Raw genomic sequence first — 22,030 nt, forward strand, 5'->3', positions numbered from 1 at the left:
AGGGACAGTAGCAAATTTGGCTTAGATATTTCTGTTTCTCAGGAGGTACCAACCAGGAGAAGCAAGTGTTTCCAGTTTTTCTGAGTGATGTATTTAGAATGTCTTCCTCAGCCTAGAGTGTGTGTTTAGGGGTGGGCTGGGGATGGATTTTAACATCACTCTTCACTAAATAAATCACTTCTCTCTTACTCTGTGGCTCAAAAATTTCCAGTGATTTTCCAATGCACTCAAAAAATGAATCAAAATTTACTTCTCTGTTCTACAAAACCCTGCATGATCTGCAGTTCCCCGTCCACCCTCCCAACACCCACCTAATTCATTTTCCATCATTCTCTTGCTCACTCTAGTTCTTTCCCACTAGATTCTTTGATTGTCCTGCAACAAGTCAAGGGCATGGTTGTCTCAAAGCCTCTCTACCTCCTGTTCTCTCTGCCTAGAAACTCCTGTTCACATGCTTTGTCCTTTCTCCCTACACAGAAGAGCCAGGCCTTCTCAGACCACCAGTTTGACATATTGTATACTTACGTATATGTTTGCTCTTTCGTCTTTTCCCAGTAAAATGTAAGTTTTATGAAAAAAGGAGCTGTGTCTTATTTATTCATAATTATATTATTAGAACAATGCCTTACCTATAGGAGATACTTAATAAATACTCATTAAATTTCCTTCTTTCAAACCTCTCCAAGATTTCTATTTATTTGGTATTGGTTTGGGTTTTGCATCAATGTTAATGGATAGATTTATCCTCAGAACTCAGCAGAATCTTTCTGATCCCTTTCAGAAACAAGATACTTATCAGTCCTAAAGGGAGAAACTCATCTGTCATCCTCAGCTTGGAGCTAAATTGAAGTTCCTAAACAAGAGAAAGATCCATTAAACATTCCTTCACGTTTAAATTCCTGATGTAGCTCACTGATATTTCTCCCTACCCCTCTTCTCTTTCACTCTCATCTGCCAGGCTATCAGTTCTAAAAGGGCTTTTTATTCTGCTAGTGACATCCTGCACAATCACCTTATTTCACCATCAAATTCCTCAACATAGTATTTGGGGGGCTTCATAAACTTTCTTCTTAAATTCTGATTGGCCTTCCATTATTGCTGGATGTTGACCATTCACTCATCAAGTTGGTCCCATTACTCTTCTATATATGGCTAGGCTGTTTCCTCCCTCTTATTTTTGCTTATGTGTGTCTTCCAGCTCAGAATTCTTGCTTCCTCCTGTTCCAATTCAAGTCCACATCTACTTCTCCCATGAAACCTTCATTGTTAGTCTAGGCACAATGATCTTTGTTTGGTATCTCTGTAATACTTCAAGGATATATATATACAATCAATCCTAAAGGAAATCAACCCTGGATAGTCATTGGAAGGACTGATGCTAAAGTACTAATATTTTGGCCACCTGATGCAAAGAGTAAACTCACTGGAAAAGACCCTGATGCTGAGACAGATTGAGGGCAGGAGGAGAAGGGGGTGACAGAAGATGAGATGATTGGATGACATCACCGATTCAATGGACTTGAGTTTGAGCAAACTCTGGGAGATAGTGAAGGACAAGGGAAGCCTGACATGTTATAGTCCATGGGGTCACAATGAGTCAGACTTGACTCAGTGACTGGACAACAACGTAATACTTTTAGCTTGAACTACATGCTTAAACACTTGACTTTACACTGCTGTAAAGTGTAATTTGACATGTTTCCGGTATGCATGTTTTATATCCCCTAATACTTAAGGACACAGAGTTCTACCTTTTGATATTTTACTTACTACCAGTTATGCTAAGGCTTCCCTGGTGGCTCAGATGGTAAAGAGTTTATCTGCAGTGCGGGAGACCCAGGTTCGATCCCTGGGTTGGGAAGATCTCCTGGAGAAGGAAATAGCAACCCATTTCAGTATTCTTGCCTGGAAAATCCCATGGAGGGAGGAGCTTGTTAGGTTACAGTCCATTGGGTCGCAAAGAGTCAGACACGACTGAGCATCTTCACTTCTTCTCAGTTATGCTAAGGCTTCCCAGGTGGCGCTAGTGGTAAATAACCCACTTGCCAATGCAGGAGACGTAGGAGATGAGGGTTTTATCTCTGGGTCAGGAAGATCCCCTGGAGAAGAGCATGACCACCCACTCCAGGTTTCAAGCCTGGAGAATCCCATGGACAGAGGAGCCTGGTGGACTACAGTCTGTAGGGTCACAAGAGAGTCAGACATGACTGAAGTGACTTAGCACATAGCACATAGTTAGGCTAAACATTCTAGTGGAGAATTAAGCATTCGATAGCTTGATTTGAGAGCAGATAAATAATATTGTCATCATATTACATTTATTTAGTATTAAAAGTCCCCTGATCATTTTTGATAACCACAATCTGGAATAGTATTTGAAGAAGCTGACAAAAATGACCTAGTTGAGTAGGCATTTTTAAAAGGCCTCGGTAAACAAGTTCAAGGAATCTGGAGCTATTTATAACAATTTATGGATAAATTGGGGTTTCCCTGGTGGCTCAGATGGTAAAGCGTCTGCCTGCAATTTGGGAAACCTGGGTTTGATCCCTGGGTCAGGAAGATCCTCTGGAGAAGGAAATGGCAACCCACTCCAATACTCGTGCTTGAAAAATTCCATGGACAGAGGAGCCTGGTAAGCTACAGTCCATGGGGTTGCAAAGAATCAGACACAACTGAGCAACTTCACTTTGTTTCCTTTCTTTCTATAGATAAATTGTTTGTAAAAGACAAACTTCAGATTGTCTCCCCAGTATTTCACATTAATTCATATGGTTTAAGAATGTTCCTTCAATTTTACTCTCAACATCAAAGCAACAGAGCCATTAATCCACTTCATGTGTGTATTTCTCAGAGATGTCTTTCATTTCAAACCAAAAGATTTTTTCAGTGTCACTGTCATGGGCTCCAATGAGAGTTGAACAGGTGCTAAGCCCCCTATTTTTCTTTGATCACGTATATTAGTGTACCTAACTCAGATCCTCAACATCAAAACTTTTTATGCTAGCACTAAAAATATAGGTGGTCTCTCTTCCTGGTTATGCTGTGCAAAAAAAGAGAAGTTACACTAACTAGAAATGGTATTTTCCAGACTTTGCTAGTTTACCAGCTTTTGTAGATAAGTCAGACCCTTGAATGTCACTTAAAGGTAGTCTTTTCTGTAGCTGGTTATGCAATGAATACAGAAGAGGTATCTGAAAAAATGTGGAATTAATTTTGAGAGTTGTATAAAGACCTTAGAATAATAATGGTGAATATACAAGTCACCTATGAAACTGTTCTCTCATAGGTGCCATTAATTTCTTATCTACAGAGTCTCATTAGTGAATGTGTTATGTTTGTACCTCCAAGAAAACGAAATAATTTTCTTTTTTTTCTTTTTCAGCAGTCTATTAAAATGTCAAGGTTTATCTTGACTGCTGCTTTTTAATGTAAATGTTTGGGCCTAATTGAATTCCTAATATGTAATGTCACTTAGAATTCTGATAGAGTTCAGTAATTTGGCCTGTAAAGACACACTTTTTCTTAAAATGGAAAGTATAACAAAAATATTATTTGACACAATGTCAGAATGATAGTCAACATAAGTTATTATGATAATATTTTAATATTGCTTGAGTATAAGGACTAAGCTCACATGTGCTTGTTATTCTTCAAAGTAGTTATTGAAATGTTTCATAGGTAAAGCTAACCTATAACTATGTAGGTTATGTTACGGTTGAAGATTCTAGAATTATAAAAATCAATCTTGAGTGTCAGAGTTCCATTCCTGTTTTTGAAAACAATAAGAGCAAAAGTAATTATTTTATATTTGCCTGATGTTCTGCAGATAGTAGCCTTTCTTTACCCTGCTAAATTGCAAGAATATGCCTTATCGAAATCTCTGGGGCTTTATTAAAATCTTTACTTTCTGTTTATAGATTGTCTTAAAATACTAAAGATAGTAAAGGTATGTCATCTAGGCCGAATCATTCTGACAAGTAGAAGTAAGTGCCAAAATAAAGTTCTGTACATTAATCTGAGAGTAAATAATTTTATTCCAGATTGACTCTTCTTTGAAAACTTGATGCTATGATCTCATTCAGAACAGCAGATGAAATACTAATAGATCATTGAAAATGCAGTTTTGGTATGATGTTATGCCTCCATTGTTTACCAAACCACTAAAAAAAAAAACAGATGCTTATATGTTTAGAATAAATTGTGGCTCAATTTTTAAAACTCAAACATCTTCAAGAATATAGTGATATAAAGAAGTGTGTTATGGGAATCTCCAATTCCTGAATTTCTGACCACAAAGCATATCTGATCATGGTATATAAAGAACTATTGGAAAACTAAATCTGTTTTTGTGAGTCAAAAATTAAGATAAAGTATATTTGGAGGGAGCATATCAATTATATCAGTTGATAAAATATTTAAATATTATGTGTTCATAAATACATTTATTGAAAAGTGGTATCAACTGTTACCTTATCAACTGATAAAAAGATTTTATCAGTTTGGTCATGCACTTTGTCTATGTGACAAAATAACCAACAGTAGAGGCCCAAGTAAGTAGTTTTGGAGATACATTGTTGTTGGCATTGGTTCAGTTATACCAGATACCTCAGGGGCATCTTTGTGCTTTACATGGCCTTTCTCAAATGATTGCAAGATAATTGAAGTGACTGCTGAAATTTCAGACATCATGTTCAGCAGAAAGAAAGAAAAGGGGAAAAGGCCACAGCCACATCAAGGAAGATAAAATTTCCTAGAGACCTTCATTAGACTCTTAACATCTTCTCGTTACATCTCTTTGCGCAGCAGAGGATCACATGGCTAGTCCTAGCTGAGAGAAGGAAGGCAAAGGAGTAGAAATTGCGAGTAGGGTTTAAGTCTGCTGCATATTGTAATTTCCATGCTCTTCACTTTGTGTGCCTGCTAAGTCGTTTCAGTCCAACTCTTTGCAACCCTGTGGACTGTAGTTTGCCAGGCTCCTCTGTTCGTAGGATTCTCCATCAAGAATACTGGACTGGATTTCCATGTGCTCCTCCAGGGGATCTTCCCCACTGAGGGATCTAACCTGTGTCTCTTACATCTCCTGCAATGGCGGGCGGGTTCTTTACCACTACTGCCACTTGGGAAGCCCATCCTATGTACTATATCACATTATTTGTGTCTTATTTTTACTTATCAACCAAAATTTTCTGTTGATTTTACTGACTAGCCGCAAACAATGATACATTCTTTTTGCCTCTGAAATTTAAAGTAGGAGACCACTGAACACTTGTCATGGTGTTATTCTCCCAAGAGAGTAAATGATTTTGGTTGATTTTCAAAACATAGCCTATGGTGGTAGCATATGAGTGTATATATTCTTTTGCTTCAGCTTTTTCATTAGGAAGTTGTTGATGAAATAGACCTTTTGACCAAACTGGAAGACTAATTGAAAAGTAGATCAGGCTGATAGCAGCAAAGTAAAATGTTGTCTTTTTCAGAAGTATTGATTATTCTGTCCATTGCAGATCCCTTCAAATTAAATGGATGTCTCCAGGGAGGCCAAGTGGCATCATTCTTGGATATGATCTCTTACGGAAAACATGGCGTCCGTGCTCTAAAACTAAGAAGTTAATGAAGGACCACCCTGGTGGACTCTGCAAGGCAGTGGAGTGTCAAAAACATGAACTTCTTTGTGGAACCAGGTGCTACTCCCCTGAGGCTAAGGTAAATCTTTTCAAACGAGTCAGTAAAATATGTTTTTCCCACTAAATTTTCTGGGCTGAAATCACTTGCCTCTTAAACCATGGTTTATCATGTTCAGTATTTCCACTAGTCTAACAAGAAGACCCCGTGGGAAAGAAAGGATGCCTATAAAAATCTCATCTTCCTCATGAGCGTTTTAGCCTTCTCATTTTTCATCATCTTCATAGAAAAAAAAATGAGCTTATTGAAATGATAAGGAACCTCCCAAATTTGTGCTTGATTGAATGAGTTGAATATTCTTTACAACAAATTCATTCAGCTACAGGTGGCTGTTTTACATGACACTGATGAGTAACTGTGAGCCGGACCTTTCATGGTTTGTCTGAAATATTTTTAAACTATGGCCATTTGCAGATTAATGTTCATATTAGTTTGAGCTTAAGAATCAGATCAATAATACAGCTAGACAGAGGAGTTTATAAATGGTTTTTATTGACAAATGATGCAGAAAATCCTTAGTTTGAAGATAGGATTTCACATAATGAAATAACATTCCTATTTGTCAACAACATCACACATTCAATGACTAAAGCTACTACTAAATTCAAAAGATTCACTGCAAAAGGACTCAGTAATTAAGAAAGTGAGTTGTTGAAGTAAGATGGATCAAAATGCTTATTATTATTGCTGACACTTGCTAAACTGTTTTTATCTAAGAAATGTTATAAAACTAGTAGTTACTAACTATACATTTTTTTTGACATTTAGGCTCCAGAATTGTCATTAAGCCCAAGTTCTATATCATTTTAAGCCATTAAATGTGTGCCATCTGGTGAATATACTTTCATAAAATGAAATGAAATTTAGGATTTCTGAGAGAAAAACATGCTAGAATAAATTTTCCTATTAAAAACGTTCTCCAAGAGAAAGAAAACTTTGATGCATTAAACAAAGTCTTACTTTTGTTTTCAGGATTAAGGGCACATGCAGGTTTTGTCAGTGAAAGAGAGTAAAGGAAGTCAATTACAATTTCAAGAGAAAAAATTTGTTCGTAGATTTCTGTCTGCGGTTAACAATCAATATATATTTCCTGGGTGAGAGGTTGAAGGGATGTAGAAAATAGACTTCTTGTGAGTCTAAGAGCCTTTTGGCTAAATATACATCAGAATCATCTGTAATAATTATACAAGCTTCCCTATTTGATTACAGCCATGGATCTCAAACCCCAGTGAGTATCATACCTGGAGGTCCCACCCCCAGAGTAAGTCTTGGATAGAGCATGAGAATTTGCATTTCTAACAGGTTTCCAGGTGAGGCCTCCTCCGTCTGGTCCAGGGACCTCACTTTGAGAATCACTAGTTTACAGAATTACTTCTGGAAAACCTAGAGCAAGGAACAGGCTGCCTATTTCAATATTAGCTACACCTTACCAGCTCAAGTTACTAAAATTGTTTTCTCAGCCAATGAACTTAAAGATTAAATTAGAAGATTAAGAAATACTCCATTCAAGGGCAAACATCTCAAAAGAAATCATTTCTTGAAAATGTTCCCTTTGGGGCCCCCTCGATAATCAAAACCAGAGTGTGTTAGAAGAAAAGCATAAGTTTTATGTGACTGAAGGAGCCTGAGAATGGCATTGACAATGAACAAATGGAAGGAAATCAGATGCGATGACCCATCAATAAATAAATACTTGAATATTTAAAAGAATGGTAAGTCCTAGAGACTCTGAAGGAAAAGACTGGTGGATGTGCTTTGGTGTCCAAGAACTCTGTATGTGAATGGAACTTTAATAGATGCTTTAAGATTATACAATGCACGACACAATTTAAGTTACTGTCATAAAACAAGAAGTATGTGTGTATTGTTTTACCCTGCAAGCAAAAATGACCACCATTCCTAAATCCCAAATAAACACAAAGAGTTTTTCCTTAGTTCTTTAAAATGGAGCGTAATTTGAAATTTTACTTTTCACTCAGAATGTGGCATCAAAGAAAGGAGTCATGCAATTTGTCCTTGGAATCAGACTGATTTTGAATCTTCATTGCTGGTAACTAAACAACAAAACCAACTTATTCCAGTTGGTTTACCAGGGCTACCTGAGGAACCACAGAAAGAGATTTCTGCCCAGTTTCTTTGCTCTTTGGTCACTTCTGAGAAATGAATGAAGTACTAAGCTTGCCTTCAGATTTAGTTATTCCATACTCTGCTCCCTTGGGATACAGCATGAATCAAATGTTGGTGCAGGCTGCAGTAGCAATGAGCAAAGAGGAAAAAGAGAAGCTCCTCTTAAACAGTGGTTGATTTTTGTCTGCCACAGGAAGCATCTATCTAGTTAATGTAACTTATGCCAAGTACAGGTTCTGAGGCTACATCTCAGCACTGTTCAGTGTCTCATTTGCTCTAGATACAGTGTCAGTCTCTCAGACCTCAAGTGAGCATGCAAAGTGATTATTTGATTGTTTGAGCACATAATTTCTTCCACAGCTCCTGGAGAAAACACATTGTTAAAAGGGCTTCTCAAAATTAATTTCCATATAAATTTCCTTTTATATAGATACATGTATATACATATACATACATATATGTATACATATTATATATACATACATACATATGTAAATACACATATATTCATACATTTTATATATATATAAATGTTGGACACTGTTGAGGTTGCCTTGTCTGAAGATTGGGTTCACCAATAAGCGATCATATAAATTAGTATAAGGAAAATGCAAGGTATTAAAAAAAAAGACCAATAAGAGGTTTCCATAGATGTGGTGCTGTTTAACAATCATTAAAATAAAAACATATATACAAAATAAATTGTTCATTTGCAACTCAAAATCATCTTCACATTGGAAGCACTGACATTCAAAAAATAATTCATACTTATAGCATATTATAATAGAGCACAAAGCATGGTCAAAGGCTAAAAGAAGCTACATTGTATTGAATTGCAATGATAGAATTTGAATGATACTCAGAATATGTATCTTTTAAACCTTTGAAATTTTATCAGAAATATGCTACATTTGATCTAAGATCAAGGCCTTGTTAGATAATAACAGTATCACATAAGATATGCTGGTATAATACTCTTAATAAAACTATTTATTTTACACCTGATTCTCAAATTCCAGGTTTGTTGTAATGGATCTCTCTATGACCCTCAGCCTGGACATGCCTGTTGTGAAGAGAAGTACATAGCATTTGTTTTGAACTCAACTGGAGTTTGTTGTGGTGGCCGCATACGAGAGACACAACCAAATCATCAGTGTTGCTCAGGGTATTATGTTAGAATTCTACCAGGTGAGGATCAATTCCAGGTGTATTCAGTAATATTGGGAACTAGAAAAAGCAAACACATGACTTATGTCAGTGAATTGTTTTAAGTACCTCCCCACCAAAAAAAAAAAACACATAGCTAACAGTAGCCACTAACACGTAGCCAATGTTCGGTTTTAGATATCATTTCTTGTTTCAGCTTTCTTTAAATATAAGCAAGACAAAGCACAAAGCAAAAAGGAAATACAAGGGACTTGTTATATGTACTACATAAAGAAATATACCTGGAGAGCTGGATAACTGCCTTTTTTGTGACTTTATCCACATTGCTGAGTACTTCATCATAAACTCTGAATTTCTTGGTATATCACTCCATGCAACTGTTCTCCATTTTCTCCATTTCCATTCTGAACAGTGCATGCGTTGTTCCTTATTGTTGCTGTTCAGTTGCTCAGTCATTTCTCACTCTTTGTGACCCCATGGACAGCACCTTGCCAGGCTTCCCTGTCCTTCACCATCTCTCAGAGCTTCCTCAAACTCATGTCCATTGAGTCAGTGATGCCATCAACCCATCTTGTCCTCTGTCGTCCCCTTCTCCTCCTGCCTTCAGTCTTTCCCAGCATCTTTCCCAGCGTCTTTTCCAATGAGTTGGAACTTTGCATCAGGTGGCCAAAGTGTTGGAGTTTCAGCTTTAGAATCAGTCCTTCTAATGAATATTCAGGATTGATTTCCTTTAGAATTGACTGATTTGATCTCCTTTCAGCCCAAGGTGCTCTCAAGGGTCTTCTCCAACACCACAGTCCAAAAGCATCAATTCAGTGCTCAGCCTTCTTTATGGTCCAACTCTCACATCCATACATGACTACTGGAAAAACCATAGCTTTGACTATATGGCGCTTTGTCAGCAAAGTAATGTCTCTGCTTTTTAATATGCTGTCTAGGTTGATTATAGCTTTTCTTCCAAGGAGCAAGTGTCTTCTTATTTCAATGGCTGCAGTCACCATCTGCAGTGATTTTGGAGCCCAGGAAAATAAAGTCTTACTGTTTCCATTGTTTCCCACTTCTATTTGCTATGGAGTGATGGGACCAAATGCCATGATCTTCATTTTTTGAATGTTGAGTTTTAAGCCAGTTTTTTCACTGTCCTCTTTCATTTTCATCAAGAGGCTCTTTAGTTCCTCTTTGCTTTCTGCCATAAGGGTAGTATCACCTGGATATCTAAGGTTATTGATATTTCTCCTTACAACCTTGATTCCAGCTTGTGATTCATCCAGCCTGGCACTTTGCATGATGTTCTCTGCATAGAAGTTAAATAAGCAGGGTGACAATATACAGCCTTGATATACTCCTTTCCCAATTTTGAACCAGTCTGTTATTTCATGTCTGGTTCTAACTGTTGCTTCTTGACCTGCATACAGATTTCTCAGGAGGCAGGTAAGGTTGTCTGGTATTCCCATCTCTTTAAGACTTTTCCACAGTTTGTTGTGAACCACACAGTCAAAGGCTTTAATGCAGTCAATGAAGCAGAAGTAGAGGTTTTCTGGAATTCTCTTGCTTTTTCTATGATCCCACATATGTTGCCAATTTGATTTCTGGTTCTTCTGCCTTTTCAAATCCAACTTGAACATCTGGAAGTTCTTGGGTCACATAATGTTGAAGCCTAGCTTGGAGAATTTTTAGCATTGCTTTGCTTGCATGTGAGATGAGTGAAATTTTGTGGTAGTTTGAACATTCTTTGGCATTACCTTTCTTTTGGATTGGAATGGCATTGTTCTTAGGTGGATGGTTATCACAAATTCCATTTATCTGAGGCTAGCCCATTGTTAGTACCCCTCATTACTCTACACCTGGCAGAGCTAGGTGGGATTAGTAAAGAGTAGCAATCAGGAATTTTTCCCTCCTCACCTTCTTTTCCTTCTATCTTATCAGCTGACTGAATAAGCCATTTTCCAAATTCAACTACACAAAACAGTGTCCAATGACTTAACTGAAAATAAAGATAACAATTTGCATTTATAAAACATTTACAAAACAACAAGCATCTGGCAGGCTCTGTATTCAAGATTTTAATTATAATATGATACCATATATATTTTTCACAACTGTAGGACACTGGTATTTTATTTAAAGTTTCCAAACATAGAAAGAGGTTCAAAAAGAATCAATAACATGCCTAGATTCACATAGATTAATTAATTAATTTTGAAAACCTACCTTTGTTAAAGTACTATTATTTATGATTCTTCCACAAAGATGCTTTTGTAATTCTTTGTAAAAGTACTATTTTTTTCTAATTATTATGCAAAAAAATACTTTCATAATTAAGGAACTCTTAATCAACTGGATTTTCCAAGTAAGAAAACACAATGGTGATGTAACCAAGGATTAAAGTCTTAACTTTGTTATACTACAAGTCATAATGTTAAGCAACCAATCAGACACTGTCAAATGCTTTACTCTCTCAAAATAATTTGCACTTTGGGAATTTTCGACTATATTTCACATTTTTCCTCCTTTGCAAAAAAAAAAAAAAAGCCTTGAAAATTACAACCACAGATGTGAGATGAAAATTTTCTGCTGTCCCATCCTTCCCATTCTTCAGACCAATAGGTCATATTAGGTTTTTCTCTAATTGCATTTTCATCTCCACGTCACATTAAAATTTTTAATAAGTCATGATTTGCAAAGAACTGTCCCAACTCTGAAAAATATCCACTTTGCCTAAAATTGATGAAAATCACTTGGTTATATTTGTCAAAGCTGTGAACACCTAGGAGATTTGCCCATCATCTTTCTCAATCCTGACACAAAGTGTCAGATCTTGAACTAAGAAAAACAATCTACTTTTATTCTATTTCCAAATAAAATTCAACTTTTTTCCCCCAAAGAAGGTCCAAAAATTAAATAAGTCCTGGAAGCTCAAAGGTCATTTATTGATATTATGCAAGCCTTTCTGTTGAGTATTGGCCACATTTAGATCTTTTAAGTGGCTAATTTTTCAGAGGATTAGGATGCCTACCTTGATATCAAAGGAAAAAAATGCAATCTTACGAGATAATCAAAGAGAATGTTTTGCTCCAATCACTAATACCGATGTACCTAATTGAAGATGTTATATTGTGACCTCAGTCTTCAGCCAGTGGTCTTTATTACCTGGTTTAACACCGTTTACATCATGAAAGAAAAACACGTTGATCCCAAAGCATCTTATTTGGTGGTTTTAGTCACTAGGTTGTGTCTGGCTCTTTGCGACCCTGTGGACTGTAACTTGCCAGGCTTCTCTGTCCATGGGATTTCCCAGGCAGGAATATTGGAGTGGGTTGCCATTTCCTTCTCCAGAGGATCTTCCCCACCCATGGGTCAAACCCACATCTCCTGCATTGCAGGCGGATTCTTTACTGCTGAGCCTCCAGGGAAGCCCCAAACTATCTTATATTTCAGTGTAATTAAAATTCACTCAGTAGTCTGCCAGTTCAAGACAGACAGATCTAGGCATTTTGATATTTCTAGACAAGTCTGAAATATTGGTGAATAATATTTATCTAATTTTGGTGAATAATGTTGACTTCATTTTTTTCTCACCACTTTCCTCCATAGAACCCCACAACAAAGAGCAGCAGAGAAAAGAATGCACTTTCCACTCCCCTTTTTTTATAAATATGCTAATGACCTCAAGCTAAATGTTAATGTGGGTCATTCTTTGATAAGAATAACAATTAACTGTTAAGACTGCATGGTAGCTTTTAAAGAGAAAACATTTTCAAGCCTGTCGTGAAATAGATTCATTTTGAGAGGTTAATGAGAAGGTGACTGATCCTTGTATCTTATGTCTAATAGCCCTTTTTTGAGGGGGAAAAAAATCAGTTTTACTTCTCATTGATATAATCCACACCTCTTTTTATGAAGCCTTTTCTTCTGTCAGTAACTGAATAACATTCTGAGGGATTCAGGGAAATATGACTGAAATATCCAATTGATACTTGTTATACTCAGAAGTGGACTTTTTTTAAAGGATTGGTTTTCCCCAATATAAGTATATACACTGTTCTTCTAAGCCCACCATTGTCCTAAGTGATGTTTAATTAACTGATGGTGCCTGGACCACGTGACACATTACCGTAAAGAAAGTCTACCAGCAAGGGACACTGCGCATTCTCTAGCTGTAGAGATTTAAGAAATGGGAACTACACTGCAGATCAGAGCGGAGAAACCTCTCACCTAGAAAAACATAACAAATACAGTAACTTCACTGTTCGCAGTAAATCCTTTCTCCTTTTCCTTAGGTACTTCATATAAGTAGAATCATATAATATTGGTCTTTTTGTGACTGGCTTATTTCATATATTTTCAAGGTTCATCCATGTGGTAGCCCATGTCAGAATTTCCTTCCTATTTCAGGTTGAACAATATTCCATTGTATGTATTTACAACATTTGGTTTATCTGTTCACCTGAGGATGGACATTTGAGCTGTTTCCAGTGTTCTTGCCTGGAGAATCCCAGGGACGGGGGAGCCTGGTAGGTTGCTGTCTATGGGATCGCACAGAGTCGGACATGGCTGAAGCGACTTAGCAGCAGCAGCAGCAGCAGCAGCATGTCTTGACTGTTGTGAATAAGGCTGTTGTAAGCAGTGCTATACAATTATCTATTCAAGTCCTTGCTTTCAGTTTTTTGGCTATATACCCAAAAATGGAATTCCTATATTATATGGTAACTCTATGTTTAATTTTTTGAGGAACTGCTATAGTGTTTTCCACAGTAGCTGCACCATCTGGCATTCTCAACAGCAATGCACAGGGTTCCAACTTCCCTATTTTCTTGCTAACACTTGTTGTTTTCTGTTTTTGTTTTGTTTTTATAGTAACCATAACTGGGTGTGAAATAGTATCTCATTGTGATTTTGATACACATTTCCCTAATAATTCATAATATTGAATTTATTTGTGCTTATTGGTCATATGTGTATGTGTGTGTGTGTGTATGTGTGTATATATATATATATAAAAATATCTTCTTTAGAGGAATGTCTACATGTATCCTTTGTGTGTATGTGTGTGTGTGTGCTTAATTGCTCAGTTGTGTCTGATTCTTTGCAACCCCATGGACTGTAGCCTGCCAGGCTCCTCTGTCCATGGGGATTCTCCAGGCAAGAATACTGGAGTAGGTGGGTTGCCATGCCCTCTTCCAAGGGATCTTCCCAACTCAGGGATTGAACCAAGGTCTCCCACACTGCAGGCGGATTTTTTACCATCTGAGACACCAGGGAAGCCTATATGTATCCTTTGCCCATATTTTAACTAGATTTTGTTTTTGCTGTTGAGTTGTAGTTCTTTATGTATTCTGCATATTGGTACCATATTAAATATATGGTTTACAATTACTTTCTCCTATGGGTCATGGTTTTAATCAGTTGATAGTGTCTTTGCATGCCTAACACTTTTTAATTTTGATGAAGTCTAAATGATCTATTTTTCTTGTTATTGCCTGTGCTTTTGGTGTCATATCCAAGAAATTATTGCCAAAGCCAATGTCATTAAACTTTTCTCCTTAAAAATGTATAGTTTTAGCTTTTACATTTAGGTCTTGGGCCCATTTTTATTTAATTTGTGTATATAGTGTAAGATATGGGTTCAACTTCATTCTTTTATATATATATATATATATTTTTTTTTTTTTTTTACTTTTCAATATTGTATTGGTTTTGCCATACTTCATTCTTTCTATTTGGATGTCTAGTTTTTCCACTGACATTTGTTGAAAAGAAGGTCCTTTCTCCCAATGAATGGTCTTGACATCCTTTTGGGAAATCATTTGATTATATATGCAAGGTTTTATTTCTGAGCTCTCTATTTTGTTCCATTGGTTATATGTCTGTCTTTGTACTAGGATCACATCATTTTGATTACCGTAGCTTTACTGTAAGGTTTGAAATCAAGCAATGTGATATTGACAACTTTGTTCTTTTTTAAGATTGTTTGGCTATCTGAGGTACCTGGAGACTCCATTTGAATATTAAGATTGATTTTTCTATTTTTGCAAGAAGTATTATTGGGATTTTAATAGGGATTGCATTGAATCAGATCACTTTGTATAATATTGACATATTAACAATATCAGGCCTTCTAATCCTTGAATGTGGAATATCCAATTTAATTCTAATTTCTTTTAGCCACAGTTTATAGTTTTCACTCTACATTTCCTTTACCTCCTTGATTAAGCTTATTCTTAGGTGCTTTTATATTATTGTAAATGAAATTGTTTTTTAAATTTCCTTTACAAATTTTTAATTTTTATTTTTATAATATATATTTTATATGTTGACTTTATATCCTGCAACTCTGCTGAATTCTCTTATTAGTTCAGACTGGGTTTTGAGTGTGAAATCTTTAGGGTTTTCTACCCATGAAATTACATTGTCTGTGAACAGAGATAAATTTTACTTTTTCCATTTCAGTATGGATGCATTTTATTTCTTTTTCTTGCCAAATTGCTCTGGTTATCCTTTAAATATTATGTTGAAAAGAAATGGTGAAAATCAGATCCTTGTCATCTTTCTGATCTTAGAAGAAATGATTTCTTGAGTATAACATTAGTTGTAGGGTTTCCTCACATGTTTTTTTATTGTGTTGAGGTATTCTCTTCTACTTCTGGTTTTTTAAATGTTTTTCTAACATAAAAGTTTTGAATTTGTCAAATGCTTTTTCTGTACAAGTGAGATGGCCATGTGTTTTCCTTCTTTCCTTCCACTAATATGGTTCCTGAGTGATTTTTGTATGTTGAATTATCCTTGCATTTCAAGAATAAATCCCACTTGGTTATGTTGTATAATCCTTTGAATGTGCTACTGAAAGAAAGAAAGAATGCTTGAGAGAATTCTCCAGTGAAGCCATCTAGTCCAGGACTTTTCTTTGCTGGGAGGTTTTGATTAGTGATTCAATCATGTTACTAGCTATCAGTCTATTCAGATTTTCTATTTCTTCATGATTTAGTCTTGGTAGGTTACATGCTTCTAGTATTTGTCCATTTCATCTAGTGGGATGGGTTTTTGACCAATAAATTTTGGACAAGAAAGACCTCAGGGATAACTGCTAAGAGTTCTTGTCCTATTTTCGTGCTCTTTATATGTCTGCCCATAGTTAAATACTGTCCCATTTTAAATATCATTTTGGTTAGCAGTTCATATTGCTTTTATTAACCAAGTTTTGGCATATCCTGGCTTCATAAAAAGATGAGCTAATTGACAGAGATCAGGGAGTCAAAGATGAATTTCTGAAGCAAACCTTAATTCTTCATGGATCTTGTGCCTTTTCTTAAGAAGCTTTGGCAAGTTATTAACTACATTATGAAAATCTTTTCTGGACCTTGATTTAAATTTGTAAAACCTGCCAGGATGGCCATCATATTCACATACCTTATAAGATTTAATGAAGGAATAGTGTCCAGGAATAAAGATATGTCTAAGAAGAGGCAGTGGAGGAAAGAGAAAAGGGTCTGATGAAGATGTGGAAAGGAGAAAATTAGTAAGGCAAAAGGGAGAGAAGGTCAAGGTTCAGGGGGTTAGGAAGGAGGTCAACTTGGAATTGGTCATGAGATACAAAAGGAAGATGAAGTTTGATTTTCAGATCTTCCAATTTCTTATTAGTCTTTTCTAAGATATCCTTCAGAAAATCCATTAAAATTTTTTTCTGTCTTTAAAGTTTTCCTATCCTTTAGACAATGCTTCATACAAAAAAAAAAAAAAAAAAAGCACACTACTGATATTTAGAGTATTTGAATCCTTTCATCCCAAGGCACTATGCAAAAGATTATTTTATTCTTATCTCAGGTTTCCCAGAATATCACATGAAGGGTAAATGTAGATGTAACTATGTCAGTGAAATTCAGTGTCCACCATAACTCAGCAAAATACTAATATGCAGACTTGAATATAGTATTTTTACCTCCTCTCACTTAATTAACCTTTTCACTGGAAATATTTTTTGATTAAATAAATATAGTTTAAGTAAATTATAATCAAAAGCAATATGAATTGATCAAGAATTGTTTTCTGAATCCATACAAAAAATTTTTTTTCCAAAAAAAATTATACTAAATAGATAGAAGAGTATTTGTACACAGATCTTTTTTATAATGCCACTTAATCCATGTCACCAGAACTTCACGTGCTCATGTAGTAGCAGTCAGAGAGAAAAGAGGCAACATAGCCTTGCCTCTAAGTTGGCATATGTGTATGTCATGTTTATACACCTTCAATATGTTTGTTTATACATGTTTATCACCTTCAGTGCAAAATTGAAACATGTTTATACACCTTCAGTGCAAAAATGTTCATACGCCTTAATGTAAAAATTTTGAAGTTGTATTGAGATTTTGTATCTCCGGTATGACAATATCCTGTCAAGTGGTTGGCATCTGCAGGATCGTTGTGATAACATTTCGTTGTGAGTCAAAGCATATTTTTTTAACTCATGCAATGATGGTTATTGTCCTAAATTGACAGGTGAAGTATGTTGTCCAGATGAACAGCACAATCGGGTTTCCGCTGGCCTAGGCAACTCCTGCTGTGGCAGAATGCCGTACTCCACCTCAGGAAAGCAGATTTGCTGTGCTGGGAGGCTCCATGATGGCCATGGCCAGCAGTGCTGTGGTGGACAGATTGTGAGCAAAGATTTCGAGTGCTGCGGGGGAGAGGAAGAGGGTGTGGTATACAGTCGCCTTCCAGGTAAGGGAGCCTTGTCTACTTTTCAGTAAACAGAGAATCTGTGAAGCAGAGAAGTTGACAGATTTGCTTTAGATATAAAACATATAAGTAATGAAAGTTTATTTTAATTACATCTGATGCAACAACTAACTACACACTAATAAAGAAAAATGTAATCTCACATTTTTATGTGCATGTGATGTATTTCATAAAAACAGACCAAAACTGTGTCATGTCCACCAAAAAGCAAACAAACACATGAATGCATTGGTTCTGGACCAAGAGAATAATTCACAGCAATACTGATAAGGTACAAATTATTACTGATGATGTTGTGTACAAATTCATTTACTCCCTTTCTGCTATAGCTATTAAATTAACATTAATAGCAATCATTGTCATTGAGTACTTACTACCTAGGAGGTACCATGCCCAGTGTTTTATACATTATTGCCTCAATTAATCTTTACAAAATGGTTACTATTATTATTCATGTTTTTAAATGAGGAAACTGAGGCACAGAGATTAGACATTTGCACAAGATTACACATTTAGTCAGATCTAGATTTGGGTGTGCCTGAAAGGTATAAAATCGGGGCAATGGTCTTTAAGAAAACAACATGATGAAGGCAAAACAAATATAAGAATTATAATTTTAATTATATAGCTTCTGGCATCTCTATTTTTTCCCCCTGACATGTTTAACTTACACCCTTGGTCACCTTTTCATATAAAAATGGCTTTGTACTATAATTATCCAGAGAGAATAGAAAGATATTATCTAGAAAGAATAGATAATTCATTCTTTTCTGTTACATAGTTGATCAAACTATTTTTTAATGATTTTAAGTTTATAGAAGTGACTTTAAGCTTCACAACTCATCATTATAATTTTATAGAAATGTTTGATTATTGTCAAATTTGGAGAAATACCTACCAAGGATTTTTAACGTTTTAGGATGTTTTAACTCATTTTGTCTTAAGGTGATTTGCAGTGACTCGTCTTAGCTATTTGTTGACAGTATCATTACCAGTTTTCATGGATATCCTTACTGTATGACTGAATTTATAAGTTGTATTTTGTCATAGATGCCATTGTTTTATCTACAAATAAGTAAGAAGTTGAGATTTTTCCAATATGAGTTATTTCTGTTCATAATTTGTATGATCAAAGTAATCAAATTGCTTATGCATTGCTTCAATCCTAGATCCAACATTTTCTTTTAATAGTTTCCTACTTTGGGTATGATTTGAAATTTATCTTGTTACAGTTTTCTTCTTGATGTCAGAATATTTCAGTTGATTCCATTGTTCATTTTTATAGCTTTTGTCTCATATTAATTTTTCTATCTGATCTTTCTTTAAACCTTTCCTTTACATGCATACAAATTAAAAGTTTGTGATTTCTTGCATTACTTATCTTACCAAATTGTGGTTAAAATGACATACTTAAGCCTTGACAACTTTTTTTTTTTAAACTTTACAATATTGTATTAGTTTTGCCAAATATCGAAATGAATCCGCCACAGGTATACATGTGTTCCCCATCTTGAACCCTCCTCCCTCCTCCCTCCCCATACCATCCCTCTGCGTCGTCCCAGTGCACCAGCCCCAAGCACCCAAGAAAGTGATTGAAATCATATTAGCTACTGAAGCCAAACTAAATATTCCCCAGACTCAACTTCCCCTTGGTTTGAGCTCAAAAATGTCCATGGCTACCCCAGTCTTAATCAATATGAGGACACATATAACAGATGGCAAGCTAAAAGGGCAAGAGACAGTGGCCAAAACAAATTGTAATTATATATCATACATTTGCAAATTTCATAAAAATGTATAACCATGATTGCCTTGGAAGGGGCTCATGCAAGCGAAGGACCTTAAAGATCAAGTTTCCTGAGCTTTAAGGTAAATCTACCCCTACAACTAGTATGTGTTGGAAGTCTAGCCCTCCAAGTTAAGATTTTGGGACATTATAGTATCTTGATGGAGATGAACTATGAACTCTCCACTATCTTTCTATAATTTCTTCTCTTTTCAAAAAAATCAAAGAATTATCCATAATACAAGTAACAATTATTTAAATTATTATAGTTTTATTGTTAAATACTATGTTCTTATATACATTCTCTTTTCTGTAAAGCTCTGATGTAAACTATTAAGAGGAGCTCTTCAATAATGAAGTTAATCAAAATTATTGAAAGTATCGATCCTGGCTATACCAAAATCTTGTCCCTTAATAAGAATATAGACTCTCAGTATTTGGGTAGCCCTTATATAAATAAGAAATACTAAATTTAATTAAAATTAATTTTTAATTATTCATAATTAAATTTCAATCCTCCCAATGTGGGACAGACTAATCTCCTTCTTTGAACCAAAGGAAAAAAAATCCCTGATTTCTGATTATTTTTATCTCTGAATAGCTATCAAGGGTATTTCCAAGGCATTTACTATCCTGTGAAGTTGTAGATCACCTCTCTGGATCCACAATTGTATCCATCTTGGGCATTTTTAAAATCCAAACCAGTGGGATATATCTCGAGGAGGATTTTAATATATATGCTGTCAAGTTGGCTGATAGTCGTATGTCACTATGTTGGTTTCCATCAACTGTCCAGAAAATAGTAAGAGTAAATAGTCCTACATACAACAGAATTAGATTTCAATTATGACATTTTCATTGACCTGACGAATTTAAGGATTACCTCTGGATCTGTCCTATATGCTAACAAGAAACTTGACTTTGCCAGGAAAAACAAAAACAAAAAGGAAAAACCAACCTCCCAAGATCTTCAAAATTCAATGTTATATTAAATCAGATAATACATGCACAAGTGACCATGTAGATGCACAGTCATTTCAGAAATTTCCTCCATGGATAGTAGATGTAAGAGGCTAGTATTCTAAATATAGTCAAGAAATATAGCCAGTCAAGAAATCCAGCCCAGTGTCTCCTTGTTATTCAGTTGCTCTGTTGTATCTAACTCTTTGCAACCCCATCGACTGCAGCACACCAGGGCTTCCCTGTCCATCACCTTCTCCTGGAGCTTACTCAGACTCATGTCTATTGAGTCAGTGATGCCATCTAACAATCTTGTCCCCTGTCATCCCCTTCTCCTCCTGCCTTCAATCTTTCCCAGCATCAGGATCTTTTCTAATGAGTCACCGCTTCACATCAGGTGGCCAGAGTATTGGAGCTTCAGCTTCAGCATCAGTCCTTCCAATGAATATTCAGGGTTGATTTCCTTTGAGATTGACTGGTTTGACCTCCTTGCAGTCCAAGGAACTCCAAGGTACTGTTTACTGGCTAAAAGATGTACACAAAGAACAGGAGACAAATTATAGCAAGGATTTCCCTGGTGGCCCAGTGGTTAAGACTTTGACTTCTAGTACAGGGAGCAGTGGTTCAGTCCCTGGGCAGAGGAGCTAAGATCCCACATGCCTCATGGCCAAAAAACAAAACACACACATACAAAAAAACACGAAGAAATATTGAATAGGTTCAATAAAGACCTAAAAATATTACAATATGAAAAAGTAGGCAACATTCCATTTTCACTGTTTGCCAAGCTGAGTTCTATGTGCTTCATATGCATTGACATGTTTCATCCTTAGAGCAAACCCTATGAGATAGGTACTATTATTATCTCCACTTTATAGATGAAGAAAGAGAAGTACTTCTAATGGAAGTTTAAAACTTTTTTCCAAATCACACATCAAGTCAGTGGCTATATTACTTCAGGTATCACTCATCGTTATTGTAAATGAATCTCAAAATTTATAAAGGTTCAAATACCATGGAGGTTCATTTCTTTCCCATATAATAGGACTGTGATGTGAATGTTGTCATCCAGGTAGCTCTCTTTCCCACAGTCGTTCTGATTGTTGAAAGTGCTGCCATTTTCAACAGGTAGAGTCTCAAATTACCTGGGAATTGTATCCATTCCTGCAATCATAAGAAGGAAAAAGTATAAAATAACAGATGTGGATTTTTTTTATTGGCCAGACCTAGGAATAGCAGATACTTTTATTAACAGTTTATTGAAACTCAGCTATCTATAGATACCTAAATGTAAGGGAGGCTGAGAGATTTGCCTGTGAATCTCCTGCCACTATGACTAAGAAGTGTTGCTAACTCCATCCCCATCAGTTCAGTTCAGTTCAGTCGCTCAGTCATGTCCAACTCTTTGCGACCCCATGAATCGCAGCATGCCAAGCCTTCCTGTCCATCACCAACCCCTGCAGTTTACTCAGACTCACGTCCATCGAGTCAGTGATGCCACCCAGCCATCTCATCCTCTGTCGTCCCCTTCTCCTCCTGCCCCCAATCCCTCCCAGCATCAGAGTCTTTTCC

General features: G+C 36.0%; 1 protein-coding gene across 1 annotated transcript in view; it reads left to right on the top strand.

The window, feature by feature from the left end:
• The window catches only part of USH2A (Usher syndrome 2A (autosomal recessive, mild)), a 939,168-nt gene that overhangs the window by 686,120 nt on the left and 231,018 nt on the right, over positions 1 to 22,030 (top strand). Inside the window, exons 48-50 of the mRNA XM_010853294.1 lie at positions 5,505 to 5,703; positions 8,829 to 8,997; positions 17,473 to 17,694. Of these exons, the coding sequence (XP_010851596.1) occupies positions 5,505 to 5,703; positions 8,829 to 8,997; positions 17,473 to 17,694 (590 nt within the window). The remainder of the gene's footprint in view (positions 1 to 5,504; positions 5,704 to 8,828; positions 8,998 to 17,472; positions 17,695 to 22,030) is intronic.

The sequence above is a fragment of the Bison bison genome, unplaced genomic scaffold, assembly GCF_000754665.1.
Source record: "Bison bison bison isolate TAMUID 2011002044 unplaced genomic scaffold, Bison_UMD1.0 scf7180017864325, whole genome shotgun sequence".
Lineage (NCBI taxonomy): Eukaryota > Metazoa > Chordata > Mammalia > Artiodactyla > Bovidae > Bison > Bison bison.